Source organism: Juglans regia, chromosome 6, assembly GCF_001411555.2.
Source record: "Juglans regia cultivar Chandler chromosome 6, Walnut 2.0, whole genome shotgun sequence".
NCBI classification, from domain to species: Eukaryota; Viridiplantae; Streptophyta; class Magnoliopsida; order Fagales; family Juglandaceae; genus Juglans; species Juglans regia.
Window position 1 is genome coordinate 26,218,093 of NC_049906.1, and position 17,320 is coordinate 26,235,412.

Consider the following 17,320-nt stretch of genomic DNA (forward strand, 5'->3'; position numbering starts at 1 on the left):
AAAAAAAAAAAAACAAATGCAAGAAACGGGAGGGAAGATTCATTTCAATACAGTAAAAGAAAACATGAAGAACAGCTCTGTTCCTCATAGCATTGTCATCGTTTTTGGATCTCCCGTGTGTGAATCATAGCTCTGTTTCCTTCCTCACTGCGTCATCTCCGTGTGTGAATCATAGGGTACCAGTTTGGCCAGTTTTACCCATTTTTTTGTGGTCCATCTCTGTTCGACTAGTTTGACGGAGAAGAAGGTAAATCTCATCGTGAGCATGAAGAACTTGTAGATCAATCTTGTATTTTTTGTAGTTTCGTGTTGTCTTTGTGGCTAGCTTCAGTAATATCAAAATCATCAAGCCCTCATTTTCATGTGGGTGTCTACCATTTTGTTTGCTATTGAGTTTTATTTTTTTGGTTGTATTTGGGCATTTGAAGGGGAGATTTGCGTGTGGGTGTCTTGTCGTGACCATTTGTTTGCTGTAAGTTGCAAAGATTGAGAAAAAGCGACAGATTTTTATTTTCTGGTGAAAATGAATCCAGTTTGTTTGTTTTTTTTTTTTTTGAAGCGACGAAAGAAAAGGAATGGAATGTAAAAGGTCTATTTCTTCAAAATCTTTTGGTTTTATTTTTATTTTTATTGAGTTTGTTCGATGGTATTACCGGATTCCTTCTCACCAGTTTGATATGGAAGTGGCACCCCATTAAATATTATGAAGATCATACTTACTTTTAAGCACCTGTCATTATATTGATTGAATCTGCATTATGTTCTTGGAATGTCCAAAGTGGGAATAGCAGCATGACTAATTAGATTTTTTTTATGACTTATGAGAAAGGTGCCTCAAACTTATTAAATTTTAGATTGCTTAAAGATTTATTTACCAGGACCTTTTATATCATTAAACTGAAAAATTTTAGATTGCTTGTGGCCAGCTATTTTTAGGTTTACATATTTCCATTAGTATAAAAACATACTAATATGGTTAATCTGGAATAGTTATTACTTTTGAATACTTCCCATGCACTTACGTTGCACCTCTCTGCACTTTTAATAAAAATTTTGCATTAACTATCTAAACATAGTTGGGAATTTGTTATTTACTCCTCAGAAATGCAACAAAGCCTGTCTAGATTATTGTTATGACATAGGTTAGTACTCTGCACTTCAGAAAATACATATTTGAAATCATTGGCTCGAAGTAAGTAGGCAAAAGGTGTTGTCCTATTCTAATTAGCTAATGTCTTTCTTTAGCCAGATTTGAAACTTAGTTGTAAAAGTGATTGTATGTATATGATTACTCATTTTCGTATAATATAATTTTTTTTTTGGTGCTCATCAATCATTTTACTTATAAATTTGTTTATTTTTATACTAATTACATTATTGATATATATATATATATATATATAAGATCATGTGAATTATATGATAACATCATATCAATCAATTTCATTTTTAATATTTGATGTATTTACAACTAATTTGAATTGAATAACATAAGTTGTTATACTAAAGCGCCAATATATAGCTCTCCTTGGAATTATCAGCATGGAAAAAGGAGAAGAACACTCATCTCCTCTTATACCATCTAGCTCAAATCCTTTAACTGCTCCAAACCTTTCAAATTACATGCACGGTTGGCATGGACTAGTGGCTGCATGGTCACCGGCTTTTATGCCATACCCAAATGGCGACCAATATCCAAGCAACATTCAGGTGGTGATGCAACTCTGTTTTTGTATTTTTTTTAACATTATATTTTTTTGGAAGTTTAATAGCTTTCATTTTTGTGTTTTAAGCAAAATGTTGGTTACCATTTTCAGTATGGGATGAGACCTCCGATTTCTCTCATCACTACAAGCTCCGTAACAAGCTTAAGAGTTTGTACAGAGGATACACCCGATTGTAGGGAAACTGAAGCGCTATGTACTTCCTCTAAAGTCAATGAGGAAAGTAAAGAGGATAGTCATGCCAGGACACCTGAGTGTGTCCAAAAAGATGGTGGTGATGAAATTGAGGTTCCAAAGTCGGGGATGGAATTTAATTCTTTTGAAGAATTATTGAGTTATTATAAGGAATATGGCAAAAAATGTGGGTTTGGGGTGATGACAAAAAGGAGTAAGAAGGCGGACGATGGGACTATTAGATATGTCACCCTTGCTTGTGCCTGCGGTGGGAAGGCCCGGAATAAATCGTTGAATCTCGCCAAACCACGTCTGACAGGAAAGACAGAATGTAAGGCAAAGATTAATGCCTTAAAAGTTGAGAGAAATGTGCGGTTGACAACAGTTCATAATATCCATAATCACGGCCTTAGTCCACAGAAATCTCGCTTCTTTCGTTGTAATAGAGAAGTTAGCGAGACTGTAAAAAGAGTTCTAGATACAAATGACTTGGCTGGCATCCGAATGAATAAGAACTTTGGCAGTCTTGTTGTTGGCGCGGGAGGATTCGATAACCTCCCATTTTTTAGAAAAAGATTGTCGTAATTACATCGACAAGGCAAGGCATTTGCGACTTGGGAAAGGTGGCGCTAGAGCACTTCGAGAGTATATTTTAAGGATGCAGTACAAAAATCCAGGGTTCTTTGCGTTGATGGATTTAGATTATGACGGGAGATTAAAGAATGTCTTTTGGGCAGACCCCCGTAGTAGGGCAGCATATCAGTTTTTTGGTGATGTGGTTACATTCGACACCACTGACGAATAGATATGATATGCCCTTTGCACCATTTGTTGGTGTAAGCCACCACGACCAGTCAATTTTGTTGGGAGCATGGTTGATTTTTAGTGAGGATACGGAGACCTTTGTATGGTTATTCCAAACTTGGTTGCATTGTATGGATGGTATAGCTCTGAAAGCTATTATCACAGATCAGGACAGAGCAATGAAAAATACAATTTCTATTGTCTTTCCGGAAAGCCGACATAGATTTTGTTTGTGGCATATACTGAAAAAAGTCCCCGAGAAGCTTGGCTCTCATGGTTCCTACAAAAGTGGGCTGAAAAGTGCATTGATGAAATGTGTCTATGACACTCAATCTGTTGAAGAGTTTGAGAAATGTTGGGATGAGTTAATCACCACGTACAACTTGCATGAAAATGCATGGCTGCAAAGTCTATTCGCTGAGCGTGAGCATTGGGTACTGACATTCTTGAAAGAGTTTTTTTGGGTTGGAATGAGTACAACCCAGCGGAGCGAGAGCATGAATGCATTTTTTTTTACAGTTATGTGCATTCTAAGACAAACCTGAAAGAGTTTGTGGACCAGTTTGACAACGAGCAAAAAAAGAAAATTGAGAATGAAAATAGCACGGACTTTCACTCATTCAATGTCACAATTCCCTGCATATCTAGATCTCCAATTGAAAAGAGATTTCAAGATTTGTACACGAATGCAAAATTCAGGGAAGTTCAACAGCAACTTACCGGCATCATCGATTTGGATCCAGTTTTACTTAAGAGGGATGGTGTAGTAAAAACCTATCTGGTAGAGGATGAAGTTTGTGTGGAAGAGTTCACTAAGTTGGTTACATATTCTGTGGACTTTAGTGAGGAAGATGCAGCTGCAAAGTGTTCTTATGGGTTATTTCAGATGAAGGGGATATTGTGTATGCACATTTTGACTGTATTTAAGTGTAACGGGATCAAATCATTACCAGATAGGTACATTTTAGATCGATGGCGGAAGGACATCAAAAGGAGATACACGTTAATTCACAGCAGCTATGACGCAGGGGATCAGTGGGCAGATGCTAACAGATATTCAAGTCTACTTTATATTTGCTATAAGATGATTACTCATGCAGCGGGTTTGAAAGAGCATACTGAGGATGCAATTGCAATGTTATATGCAATGATTGACTTATATTCTGTGGACAACCAAGAACCCCCATCGATCACCCTAACGGATTCCAATGTTGGTTGTACGACGAAAGACACACCTACAGCTGGTAGTTCAAAGCAAGTATTCAGTCCACATGTTGTGAGAGGAAAAGGCAGACCCCCATATTTGAGGAGAGCATCTAGGATGGAGAAAGACATGCAGAAAGTTAAAGCGAAGACAAAGAAAGCACCAGTAAAGAGGAAAAGTAAACAAGTGCACATTTTAAAGATTTACATGTTTGTTTTATATTTTATTAATGCAAATATAATCTAATAAAAAAATGTTATTTGTTACTTGATTATTAGCGAGATGGACGAGATATACCAGTTATGGATACTTGCAGGAATTTATTTGGCCCTTCAGAGATAGATATGTCTACAGCAGGTGGCATGCAGGTATATTATTAGTTATATATTTAAAATTGAATTACAATATTCTCCCGTTTCCTGACGAGTATTTATCACCAGTTTGTTCCAGACAGCTCAGCTTTTGACATAAGTGGAACCCAGCTCCAAGAAACAGTGATTCCGAGTCAACAAAGTGTTTGTTCACTAACATTTGAATATTTAAATAGTAATATAAATATCAGATTAATATTTGAATATTATTTGCTACAGATGCAATTTGGGTTGGATGGATCACAACCGGTGCAACTTGACTTGGATGGATCACAACCAGCGCAATGAGATGGTTGCATAATATTCTGATGTCCAATGTGTATATTTTGGTTGTAATTCATTGAAACACAAACATAACACATTTTTGTTGTGTATTGGATGTATTGGATGTATTGAATGTAATATTCTGATGAATAGTTTTTTTGTTGATGGAAATATGTGGAAATATGCTAATCGAAATATGTGGACAAATGGATCTTGAAATACCTTGCTCATGTTGTGAAAGGTCATGTAATATTCTGATGGATAGCTTTTTGTATTGAATATAATATTATGATGGATAGCTAGATAATGTAATTATTTGTATTTTTTGAGCTAATAATATTCTAATGGATAGCTTTATGATTCAAGTAGCCATGATTCCAAGAGTTTTTGCATTTTTGTTAGGCATTCCAAGAGTCAACATGAGTCACATTGATTTTTGCACAGGTTCTGATAATTTACAATAATAATAAAAAAGAACATGAGTCGCATTGATTTTTGCACAGGTTCTTGATAATTTACAAAAAAAATAAGGAACATAAGTCACTTTGATTTTTGCACAGGTTCCTGATAATTTACACAAATAAAGAACGAGTCACATAGATTTTTGCACAGGTTCCTGATAATTTACAAAAATAAAAAGAACATGACACATTGATTTTTGCACAAGTTTCTGATTATAAGAGTTTCATCCATGATTTACAAACCATGACACAACAACTACAAAAGCCCAATACAACCTTCCAAAAATCACCTAAATACTACTAAGCAATATGCTACAACAACTACAAAAGCCTAATACAGTCGGAGTAGTGTGCGTAAACGCCTTATTTCATCCGCCATCTTACGGAGCTCAATTTCCCTCTTCTTGATATCGCGGAGTCTCTGCTCAACCTCTTTCTCATTCCTTAACATTTCATTTTTTCTTTCTTGTAGATCCAGGCTCTATGTATTGATCACTATCTGCCTCCTTGAAATACTTGCAGTATAGTAATCCCTGATATTTGCAAACATATATAAAAAATGTTAGATGTACGTAATATTAATCAATTATTAAACATGTTACATTAGAAGTCATGTAATTACCTTTAGAGCATTCAACAAATGCATGTGTAGCGATAGAGCACTCAATAACCAGCAATGAAAGCTCAAATAGTCAAAATATGAGACAAAGTTTTCCCAAACTGCTAACATCAAGGATCTTTTAATGGGAAGGAAAAAACAAATATAGTACTGATGTATAAAGCAAGACATTAGCTTTATTGAATTCCAATTGTGAGATGCAAGGATCTTTCCCAAACTGTGAGATGCAACAAATATATTTGTTATTGCTTCACCCATTAACATATTCTATTGGGCAAAGCAGCTAAATATTAGCTTTATTGAATTCCCATTGAAAACCTTCAAGTTCAAATCTGGCTAAAGCAAGACATTAGCTAATTAGAATAGGATAGCACCTTTTGCCTACTTACTTCGATCCAGTGATTTCAAATATGTATTTTCTGAAGAACAGAGTACTGACTTTTGACATAACAATAATCTAGACAGGCTTTGTTGCATTTTTGAGGAGTAAATAACAAATTCCCAACTATGTTTAGACAGTTAATGCAAAAATTTTATTAAAAGTGCAGAGAGGTGCAACCAAAGTGCATGGGAAGTATTCTATAGTAATAACTATTCCTGATTAATCATATTAGTATGTTTTTATACAAAATTTAATAAGTTTGAGACACCTTTCTCATAAGTCATAAAAAAATCTAATTAGTCATCCTGCTATTCCCACTTTGGACATTCCAAAAACAGAATGCAGATTCAATTAAAATATAATGACAGGTGCTTAAAAGCAAGTATGATCTTCATAATATTTAATGGGGTGCCACTTCCATATCAAACTGGTGAGAAGGAATCCGGTAATACCATCGAACAAACTCAATAAAAAAAAAATACAACCAAAAGATTTTGAAGAAATAGACCTTCTACAATCCATTACTTTTCTTCTGTCGCTTGAAAAAAAAAAAACAAACTGGATTCATTTTCACCAGAAAATGAACTATCTGTCGCTTTTTCTCAATCTTTGCAACTTACAATAAACAAAATGGTCACGACAAGACACCCACACGCAAATCTCCCTTTCAAATGCCCAAATACAACCAAAAAAATTAAACTCAACAACAAACAAAATGGTCACGACAAGCAAGAACAGATTTCATTTTGAGATACGTTAAATTATATTACTAATCCGCCAATAAGAAAATGCAATTAACTTGGTGCAATTAGATGCAAGAAAAACCATGATGCAGAAGACGGCTGGAGCCAATTAACTTCATGCATAAGAATGAATAGAAATTCCAAATATAGTTCCTTATGTGATGAAACTGCAAAGTAAGATTCTTTTTGCTTGCTAGAAACATATAGGATCTGGCTTGTCACATATAATTAAGATATAGTTTAATGTATCTTTGCTTACCAAATATATGAACGTGTCCAATACATTGTTGTTTGAGCTTTCATTGTTGGTTCAGTTAAATCATGTTCTGTATTATTAACTTGAACTGCATTTATTTAGTCTTTTTTTTTTTCATTTTTATGGACCATGTATGTCTCAACCACCAGCAAAACAACCAGCAATAGAGCACTCAGCAAATGGATGTGCAGCATATTTCAAATTTTGTCTCAACAACCAGCAAAATAACCAGCAATAGAGCACTCAACAAATGGATGTGCAACAGATCTGAAATTTTCACTCTTTTAGCTAACAGTTAATACAACTATTTAAATCTCCATCAAGATATCTTCTCAAATCTGACAGACCAAAATTTCTCATGTTGTTGCTATATTATTGTAAATTTCTAGTCCAGGACTCGTGAAATTGAAATGTTATTTGTAATTGAAATCGAAATCAAAATCAAAATCAAAATCAAAATCGGGGAGGTTACCTCAATGACTTGATTGATTGCCCAGATTCACAAATGAAATCTGTTGCGAAGTCGAAATCGAAAAACTCGGGAAGGTTACCTCAAGGCCTTGATTGATTGCCCAGTTTCACAAAATCGCTTCCTTCCGTTCGTGTGGGCGTCCGTGTCTCCAACAAATCTGCCTTCGTGTGCGAGCTTCGTGTTAGGGTTCGGGAGAAGGGGACGGACGCAGAGAGAAGGGAGAAGGGAGAAGGGGAAAAGTAAAACACACCGTTTCACTTGAGTCCATTTGGTCCTTCGGTTGACAGTTCTCTCTTAAATGAAACACACCGTCTCATTAAACTGATGTGGCGGTTACAATTCGGTTGCATGAGCAGGTTGCATTTAGCATTTTCGATATATATTAGCAGCTACCAATTTGAAATCAATTATATTAGATTCTTTGAAATTCGTGCATGAGTGTTCCCATGCATGATATCGTCACAAAGAGATTATAGCCACCAGGATCGATATAAAAAGGTCATATGGTTGAAGGCTAAAAGCATATGTTTCACAACAATCCATTTAAACAGAAAAGCAAAGCTTAAGTACTAATGGCTTACGCAATGCATCTTAGCATTCTTGATTCAATCCAAAATTGCAAACTCTTTACATTGCTCCCACCTAAAAGACCCGTCTCAACTTTAACAAGAGGAAAAGGTGGCGATGTATCTCATCCTTTCCAAAGAATGGCTCCTGAAGAAAACTCAAGTATTGACTCTACTATTGTCCGACGATCAGCAAATTACCATCCTACCATTTGGCATTATGATTACATCCAATCAATAAGAAGCGAATAGGTGGTAAAGTGTGCGATTTCTATTTTTTTATTGTTTGTCTCAATAGTTTTTATAATTGTTGTTGGTTTATTTGAGAATTGGTTTAGTTGTTATTTTGGATAAATATCAACTAGTTAGATATTAATTATTTATAAACTTTTGAAAATTTTCTAATTCAATAGATGTTTTACTTGTTAGTTGTAAAATTCAATATTAGATCTTTTATTTACTTATTTATTTAATTTATTAATTATTAAATCTTATTTAAAAAATAAAAATAAATAAACAATTCGAGCTCGAGCTCGAGCTCGAGTTGAGAGTTTAGCTTATTGAGTCGAGCTCGAACAAAGAATAAAAAAAATCTCGAGCTCGAGTATTTTGAGTTGAGCCGAGCTTGGCAAACCAAAGATCAGCTCACTCGGCTCGATTACAACCCTAATCTCATGATCAAATATTTTTTCTTAGGAAAGTGTTTGACCCTTAATATATTTTATTTATTTATTTATTTTTAAATAGTTAAAAAAGTTATCACTAGCTACTCTTAGGTCTCGTTCACTTTTACGAAAATTTTCATCGCATCTTATTTCAACTAATCATTACAGTTTTTTCAAATTCTCATACAAAATAAATAAACAATTCAACTTTTTCAAATATCAAAATAAAAATAATATTAAAAAATATATTTTAACAATATTTATTCAACTTTTAGCTTTTAAATTTTATCTCAATTCATCTAATCTCATCTACAAAAATAAACGAGGCCTTATTTTTTTTTTTTAAAAAAAACAATGTTTAAGAATGCTAAACAAAGTCTGAGTTAAAAGGAACCTGAAATGTGTCGTATATGTGTGGTGTGGAGAAGCCTGAGTTAAAAGATTTTGGTTTAAGACTTGATTCACCATGGATCTTTCAGGAAACACGCTAACACTAGGTAGACTTTCAAAGCCACAAGCTACCTTTATTGATACATATTACTTAGTCCAAAGAAAATTTTATGCTATTCTGTTCTTTAAAATATTTTAATCAGGTGGGAGATTGTTGGTTTTGCAACTTAGAAATGATTAAAATATTTGATGTAAAATGAAAATAATGTGAACCATTACTATTGTTCAATGTATCGGTTCGGTTATCTAGGTTTAAATGAAAATGTGTCTTGGTACTTGAACCAATGTATGCCTCTTAGAGATATGAGTCTTAATCGCTTCCCAACCAAACAAAGGGTTGTGCCATTTGGTGAATTAGAAACATTTTCAATGTATTCTCTAATATTTGAGAAGTTGTGACTTCTCAAAAGTGTTCATTCATTTAAATAAGTTGTGACTTTTCACAAGTGTCTTTTTACATGTACCATTTCATTTAAATAAGTTGTGACTTTTCAGAAGTCCTATTTCATTCTCTAAAAATAGGAAACCCCACCCACAAATTCATGATTTCCAAATTCTCTACAAAAATTAGAGAAATACTTCCTCTTTCTTTTTGTCTTTCTTTCTTTGGAGTTTGGCTATTTTATAATGGGTTCGAGGATCTCCTTTTGTGTGCACCGACGAGGAGATTAACAGAAATCGATGTTATTGTATCTTGAGAATAGACTGTCAAGAAGCTTAGTGCATGTTTATAATTAGAGGCGGCGGAATCTATTCTAAGAAAAATATCCATTACAACGTGCCCCAATACCAAATTCTTTACTAATGATACACAAAATCAATTTGAAACCGATCCGTTTAATTATATATATTAGCTAGCAATTATATATATATATTAGCAGCTGCCAATCCTGATCACTAGTCGGCTCCCTTGACAAACTCTTATAATATATACAAGATTCTTTGAAATTCGTGCATGAGTCATGTTCCTATATATGCTTGATATTTAAATATTGCTATTTTCTTGATGAGATTTAAATATTGCTATTTTCAAAGCAGACACAAGTGACTCCCTGGGAGTGCCATCGTTACTAGGAAGACTTTGACGGTTGATTGGCGCAGCCAACATTTTGTAGTACTATATTGATCGTTTAGACCACCAGATATGACAATTCTTCAATACATGACCAGACTTTCAGAAAAATTGTCACGTGCTTCTTATCACCATCTCATAATTGAAATTTCTCAAAATTTCATAAAATTTTTCATCTTATCTCATTTTATCTAATTATTATAATTTTTTTAAATTATCACATAAAATAAAATAAATAATTTAACTTTTTTAAATATTAAAATAAAAATAATATTTTAAAAATATTTTATAATAATATTTTATTTAACTTTTAATTTTTATCTCAATTCATCTCTTCTCATATATGAAAACAAATGAGTCCTTAGTGTGTTTTTTTTTATAAACATAATGTTTAAAAATGCTAAAAAAAATAAGAATAAACTAGCGGTATAGTCCAATAACTTAGACTAAAAAAAAAAATCACTTGCTTGAATTGTCTTTAATTATAGATTGTTTGGATGAATTTTCCTCCAATTCAATATGGTTGGAAACTCTGTCCAATAAACAAAATACACCATTCGGCAATGGCACAAAATACACCACAGGTGTGCGAGGCCCATGCACGGGCACCAGCGCTCGTCCCTCCAATGAGCCATGCCACCGACTAGACCATCCAATTTTAGATTTATGACTACCTTGGGAAAAAGAATGTGAATATTTTCGTCAATGAATACAACTTTTTAATATTTTTTAATATTCTTAATCATTAAAAAAAAAAAAATACACAACTTCACTAATAGTCACTTTCTTAATCATTATGTAAAAATTAAAAAACTAAAAAAATTAAAATAATCAAGAGGTAAGTTTGATCAAGGGCTCCATTAGTATTGTTCTTTAGTTTATTGTATATATCAATCAGTATCATTGATTTATTCTATCTTTATCATTTTCCTACAAATAGAGACATATATTATCTTTATTTTGTTTTATTTTTTAGTAATACGACTCATCATCTATTTTACTATCATCTTTCTGATTATTCCATGATATGATATTAAATAATTGAAAATTATGTATTATGTTTCACTTGTAAGCTTATCATTTAATCATGTCATATTCAGAGTGAGAGAGGATAATGATAAAAAAGTGATAAATAGATTTTTCTTTTATTTTTAATTTCTACATTTTGTACACCATCTTCACGTGGTTGGTCTTTGCTGCCGCTAAGTATGCTTTCATGACTCCTTGAAAACAGGCTATCAACTCCAGTACATCGTTTTCTACTGATTATCTTTATATATTATTCACAACGCTAATCTGTCTTATATATTATTCACAACGCGTGGGAATGGGAATTTTTTCTTCTTTTGAGTTATCATCTCTTTTACTATCATCTACTGATTATCTCATGATGTGATATTAAATGATTAAAAATTATGTATTATATTTCACATGTAGACTTATCATTTATTGTCATGTTCAAGGTGTGAGAGGATGATGATAAAAAAATGATAAATAGATTTTTCTTTTATTTTTAATTTCTACATTTTGTACGCCATCTTCCCGTGGTTGGTCTTTGCTGCCGCTAAGTAAGCTTTCATGACTCCATGAAAACAGGCTATCAACTCCAGTACGTACTACTTATTCAAACTTCTTGACAAAATTCGTCTGACCGATCACATATCATCCAAAAACATAACATGATATCTTTCTACACGCGTGGGAAAGGGACTTTTTTCTTCTTTTGAGTTGTTGGCATGCATTAAGTAAATTTTATCTTTCCGTAAAAGGAAGATAGACTTCGGAAGTCACATTTGATTTTATATATATTAATGGTTTAGTGGGCTGGAAATTTTTCCTACCATCTACCAACTTGATCGATACGAATGCTACACGTACAAAATCAATTTGAAACCGATCCGATTAATTATATATATTACCTACCAATTATATATATATATATTAGCAGCTACCAATTTGAAATCAATTTCTTCACAAACTCTTATAATATATTGTCATGATTCTTTGAAATTCGTGCATGACTGTTCCCATGCATGCATGATATCGTCACAAAGAGATTATAGCCACCAGGATCGATATAAAAAGGTCATATGGTTGAAGGCTAAAAGCATAAGTTCCTCAAGAATCCATTTAAACAGAAAAGCAAAGCTTCAGTACAAATGGCTTACGCAATGCATCTAATTAGCATTCTTGATTCAATCCGAAATTGCAAACTCTCTACATTGCTCCCACCTAAAAGACCCGTCTCAGCTTTAACAAGCCCAAAAGACTCTACTATTGTCCGACGATCAGCAAATTACCATCCTACCATTTGGCATTATGATTACATCCAATCAATAAGAAGCGAATTTGTGGTAAAGTGTGCGATTTCTATTTTTTTATTGTTTGTCTCAATAGTTTTTATAATTGTTGTTGATTTATTTGAGAATTGGTTTATTTGTAGGGGGAGTTATTCACCCGAAAGATTGATAAGCTCAAGGGAGAAGTAACAATGATGTTTCACAACGTGGTGGATCCCATAAAGCAACTTGAGCTGATTGACACGTTGCAAAGACTTGGAGTATCTTACCACTTTGAGGACGAAATAAGGAGGATATTGGAAAATAAACACATTACTAATCATAATGGTGATGTTTACGAGAAGCGAAGTACTTTATATGCCATTGCTGTTGAGTTGAGGCTCATGAGACAACATGGATTTGATGTACCTCAAGGTAAACAACATACTAGTAATGCTTTGACAAAAATAAATATCATACTCATAAGCCATCATTTATTTTTAACAATTGGTGAGCATTGTTGATTGCAGACACTTTCAAAAGTTTCTTCAATGAAAAGGGGGATTTCAAAGAATGTCTATGTGTTGATATTGAAGGAATGCTTGCTTTGTATGAAGCCTCATTCCACTTGAGAGAAGGCGAAAGCATCTTGGAGAAAGCAAGAGATTTTGCAGCCAAACATCTTAAAGAGTATGTGGATCAAAGTAAAGATAAATATCTTTGTACGATGGTGAATCATGCCCTAGAGCTTCCATTGCATTGGAGAGTGATGAGGTCTGAAGCAAGGTGGTTCATTGATGCATATAGAGGAAGAGAAGATATGAACCCTACCTTGCTTGAGCTTGCAGAATTGGATTTTAATATGGTACAAGCAGTTCACCAAGAAGATCTAAAAGAAGTGTCGAGGTAAAAAGACATGTTTATCCTCATTTTATAACTTGGATCTTAGCCTACAAAGCTACAAGGAGGTTTAGGACATGTTTGGATACTTGAAGTATTTTAGAAATTGTGAATAGTAGAGTCAAATGATTTGAGTGAAAATGTTTTATAAGAGTTTTGAGAAAGAAGAAAGAAAAAGTTGAATAAAAATATTATAAAATTAAAAAAATTGTTTGAATATAATTGTTTGAATATAATTTTTATTTTGAAGTTTGTAAAAATTATATTGATTTTTGATTTTGAATATTGATTAGGTAATCATTTGATCTAAAGATTGGAAATTTGAAATTGAAAAGTATTTTCGGTTTGAGTAACGTTTGTGAATGAAATTTTGAGAATTCGCATGTTTGCCAAACATCCCCTTACTTGATATATATTAGCTTAGAGAGGAAAGAAAATGCAATATATGCTCTATTTCTAAAACTAATATTATTTTCTTGTCTCTACAAAAGGTGGTGGAGGAGCACTGGCCTTGGAGATTTGAGCTTTGCAAGGGATAGAGTGGTGGAAAATTTCCTTTGGGCAACGGGAGCATTATTTCAACCTCAATTTGGACATGAGAGGAGAATGTTAGCAAAGCTCGGTGCATTGTTGACAATAGTAGATGATGTCTACGATGTCTATGGCACTTTTGAAGAACTTGAGCTCTTCACGGATGCTATTGAAAGGTTTGTATTAATAGTAGCACACCTCAAATACTTCAAATATGGCTGCTTATCTTTGATGCAAATACTAACATATGATTTGTTCATGTGATCTAGATGGGATGTCAATGAAATGGGAAAACTTCCCTATTATATGCAAATTTGTTTCCTTTCTGTGTACAACACGGTTAATGAAATGGCTTTTGATACTCTCAAGGAAAAGGGATGCAACATCGTTTGGTACATGAGAAAGGCGGTAAGGCTCGGATTTTCTTATTCATCACTATTTACCCTAGAACTTATTATCTATAATAACTCTTCTAATTCATTGATCCACCACAAATCTTTTAGTGGGCAGATATATGCAAATCTTATTTGTTGGAGGCAAAATGGTTTTACAACGGATATACACCAAGCCTTCAAGAATACCTTGAATATGGATGGATGACAATAACAATAGCAAATATACTGGTTCATTGTTATTTTTTCGTCACAAATCCCATAACAAAGGAAGCCTTGGATTCATTGGAAGAGTATCCTGATATAATTCGTTTATCATCATTCATTGTGCGACTTGCAGATGATCTCGGAACATCTACGGTTAGGAAAACATACTATCCTAATTCTTTTATCAGCATTTATTTGGGATACTTCACATGAACAAAGGATAACATGTTTTTATGTGTTTTTTAACACAGGAAGAGTTAAAGAGGGGGGATAATCCTAAATCAATCCAATGCTACATGAATGACACTGGTGCTAGTGAAGAAGATGCTCGTCAATACATGAGGTCCTTGATTAGTGCAACATGGAAGACAATTAATGGAAATCGCATTGCAAGTTCTCCATTCTCTGAAACATTTAATGAGATCGCAACGAACATTGCAAGGGTGTCCCAGTTCATGTACCAGCATGGAGATGGACACGGCATTGTAGACCGTGAGACTAAGGACCGCGTGCTAGCATTGTTTATTCACCCCATTCCTATAGCTAAGAATTGATGAATGATTGGCTAAATCACACATATATTTCTAATTTTTTCCATGTTTAGTTCTTATATTTGGGGACTGGATCATATGTCAAAGGTAACTTGTCTTTTTACCTCACTAATAATACTGTTCCTTGTGAAAATAAATGATGTACAAGCCAATCGAAATTCAATAAGTCTCTTGTTTCTCTTGGAAAGAAATACAAGTTTGATCTCTATTATATTATAGATATATCGCATGCTACATTTCTTTCCTGACATATATATATATATATATATCCCTGTATGCACATGATGCAGATCAAGCTGAATTGATTTCTGACTGCGTGCATGTAACTATTTTTACGTACTTTTTTATTGTTCGTCTCAACAAGTTTTAAATAGTTTTTTGTAACGTCTTTTTAACGTTCTCATTAAGATTGGGAGTTACAATGGATTAATTATTTTTTATTTTTTATTTGTTTTACTGTAAAACATATATTTCATTTCAAAGATTAAACATTACACAGTTTGTCAAACAACAACTCCTTGCACACTTCCTCAGGGCATTCCTCAACCCAAACTAATTCCTCTCTAAGAGGTAAAGCCAATCTAGCCAGTTTGTGTGCTACCTTATTTCCTTCTCTATGATCATGTATAATATCCCATCCCTCTATTAACAAAGAAAGCTCTAATTAATATCATCAATCAAGTGTCCATACCAGAGCACATCTTTCCTGTTATCAACAACGTGCACCACTACCAGTCAAGTTCAACTCCACACACAATTCTACTACCCTCCACAAAACTATAATCTTGGCCACCACTGGCTTAAAGACACCCTTCTTGCTCATACATAGTGAAATCTGAACTTCCCCAATTGAATCTTTTATGATAATGCCAGCACCCATTTTGCTATTCTTCAAGTCCATAGTAGCATCACAATTCAGCTTTAATCTATAATTTGTTGCTGCCTTCCACCTAATCCAATCTCTCACCACACCTTGAGGATGAACTTCTAATTTGTTCCCCTCTTGAGCCAGTTGAAACATCTCCAGACTTCTCTTGGCACCTTGTATTAGCAAACTTGGATTTGTGAAGGTTTGTTCAAAGAAAAATCTATTTCTGTGCATCCAAAGATCCCTCATTGTGGCAGCCACCCATTCTAACTGATCTACAGATACTCTCTTACAAAGAGAGTCCCATAACACCATGAAGTCCTTCTCTAATCCATGCCATTTCTGAATGGAAGCAGGGAATTCCAGCCACACATCAAAAGCAGCACTGTAGCCCTATAACACATGCTCTACAGTCTCCACTTCCCAAATCTTCCTTATGAACAAGTTTTTCCTAGTTGGAAGACATTCATTTAAAGTCTTCCACAAAAAGGTCTTCACATTACCCGAGACATTCAACCTCCATAGCCTCCTCCATACTTCTATCAAGCTATCCATCTCACGGATTAATTGTTGGATCATTAATTGAGTGCTTATTGCTAAAAAGAACCATCCAGCTTAACCCATGAAAAAAAAAAGGTCTGCATTTTTTTATTTTGGAACAAAACTCCTCTTGGTCCCGCCTCCTCTACATTATGGTTCGAGATAAGTGGTTTTTTCCTTAAGAAAACAAAACGAACACTAAAGTGGGTTTTTATTGTAACATCTTTTTAATGTTCTCATAACATGCATAGCACGTTTGCCTAGTTGCATTGCATGTTATGCCCAGTTGTCAAAACTACATGCTTACTTATCTGGTTATGTCATCCCTATTTTTTCCAAATTTTATGTAATGATTATTGACATTTTTTTCCCTCTTAAATATGAGAATTTTCAAGTTTAAAATGCTCCAAAAAAGAAAACAAATAATGCTAGTTATAATTAATAGTTGTGCAAAAATCACGTATTATTTTTAAAAAAGAGTCAATTTTTTATTGAGACAATCATTTTTTTATATAGATCTTATATTTAAGTTACTTTTTGAAAAGAGTATGTTGTGCTTGCACAATTTATAATTGCAAATATCATTTCTAAACAAAATAAGTAGGTACCAATGGTTACCAAAAGGGAAATATTTTAGTAACAAAAGAATTATATAAAAATAAATCATAAACTTATGTGGGTTGATATAATAAGTTTGATTGTAAAGTTACTTTTATTATAAAGTAGATCTAAAGAATACCATAAAAGCAATTCAATTTATGAATTTACTTTTAGGTAATATTTGTGCTATGTAATTGAGGGGAGTTATCCCCTGGGTCAGACTAG

The 17,320-nt window shown here is 33.6% G+C and overlaps 3 protein-coding genes across 3 annotated transcripts; all 3 read left to right on the forward strand.

Moving 5' to 3' along the window:
- Positions 1-1,542: 1,542 nt before the first annotated feature.
- Positions 1,543-2,638, forward strand: LOC118348655 (protein FAR-RED IMPAIRED RESPONSE 1-like). Its single transcript, XM_035690728.1, has 2 exons — positions 1,543-1,710; positions 1,818-2,638. Exons 1-2 carry the CDS (start codon positions 1,543-1,545, stop codon positions 2,481-2,483), a joined length of 834 nt encoding a protein of 277 aa, XP_035546621.1. The 3' UTR covers positions 2,484-2,638.
- Positions 2,639-3,758: 1,120 nt separating this feature from the next.
- LOC109014302 lies at positions 3,759-4,411 on the forward strand. Its single transcript, XM_018996718.2, has 3 exons — positions 3,759-4,084; positions 4,185-4,274; positions 4,347-4,411. Exons 1-3 carry the CDS (start codon positions 3,787-3,789, stop codon positions 4,370-4,372), a joined length of 414 nt encoding a protein of 137 aa, XP_018852263.2. The 5' UTR covers positions 3,759-3,786; the 3' UTR covers positions 4,373-4,411.
- Positions 4,412-12,342: 7,931 nt separating this feature from the next.
- LOC109021757 (myrcene synthase, chloroplastic-like) lies at positions 12,343-15,298 on the forward strand. Its single transcript, XM_019004469.2, has 7 exons — positions 12,343-12,581; positions 12,671-12,941; positions 13,037-13,412; positions 13,898-14,113; positions 14,207-14,345; positions 14,441-14,689; positions 14,788-15,298. Exons 1-7 carry the CDS (start codon positions 12,387-12,389, stop codon positions 15,088-15,090), a joined length of 1,749 nt encoding a protein of 582 aa, XP_018860014.1. The 5' UTR covers positions 12,343-12,386; the 3' UTR covers positions 15,091-15,298.
- Positions 15,299-17,320: the final 2,022 nt, after the last annotated feature.

Coding starts and splice junctions, on each gene's coding strand:
- LOC109014302 (XM_018996718.2), top strand. CDS start 3,787: ATGATTACTCATGCAGCGGGTTTGAAAGAGCATACTGAGGATGCAATT. Junction 4,085..4,184: donor AGCACCAGTAAAGAGGAAAA/GTAAACAAGTGC, acceptor CTTGATTATTAG/CGAGATGGACGAGATATACC. Junction 4,275..4,346: donor CTACAGCAGGTGGCATGCAG/GTATATTATTAG, acceptor ATTTATCACCAG/TTTGTTCCAGACAGCTCAGC.
- LOC118348655 (XM_035690728.1), top strand. CDS start 1,543: ATGGAAAAAGGAGAAGAACACTCATCTCCTCTTATACCATCTAGCTCA. Junction 1,711..1,817: donor AATATCCAAGCAACATTCAG/GTGGTGATGCAA, acceptor TACCATTTTCAG/TATGGGATGAGACCTCCGAT.
- LOC109021757 (XM_019004469.2), top strand. CDS start 12,387: ATGGCTTACGCAATGCATCTAATTAGCATTCTTGATTCAATCCGAAAT. Junction 12,942..13,036: donor TGGATTTGATGTACCTCAAG/GTAAACAACATA, acceptor TGTTGATTGCAG/ACACTTTCAAAAGTTTCTTC. Junction 14,690..14,787: donor ATGATCTCGGAACATCTACG/GTTAGGAAAACA, acceptor TTTTTAACACAG/GAAGAGTTAAAGAGGGGGGA.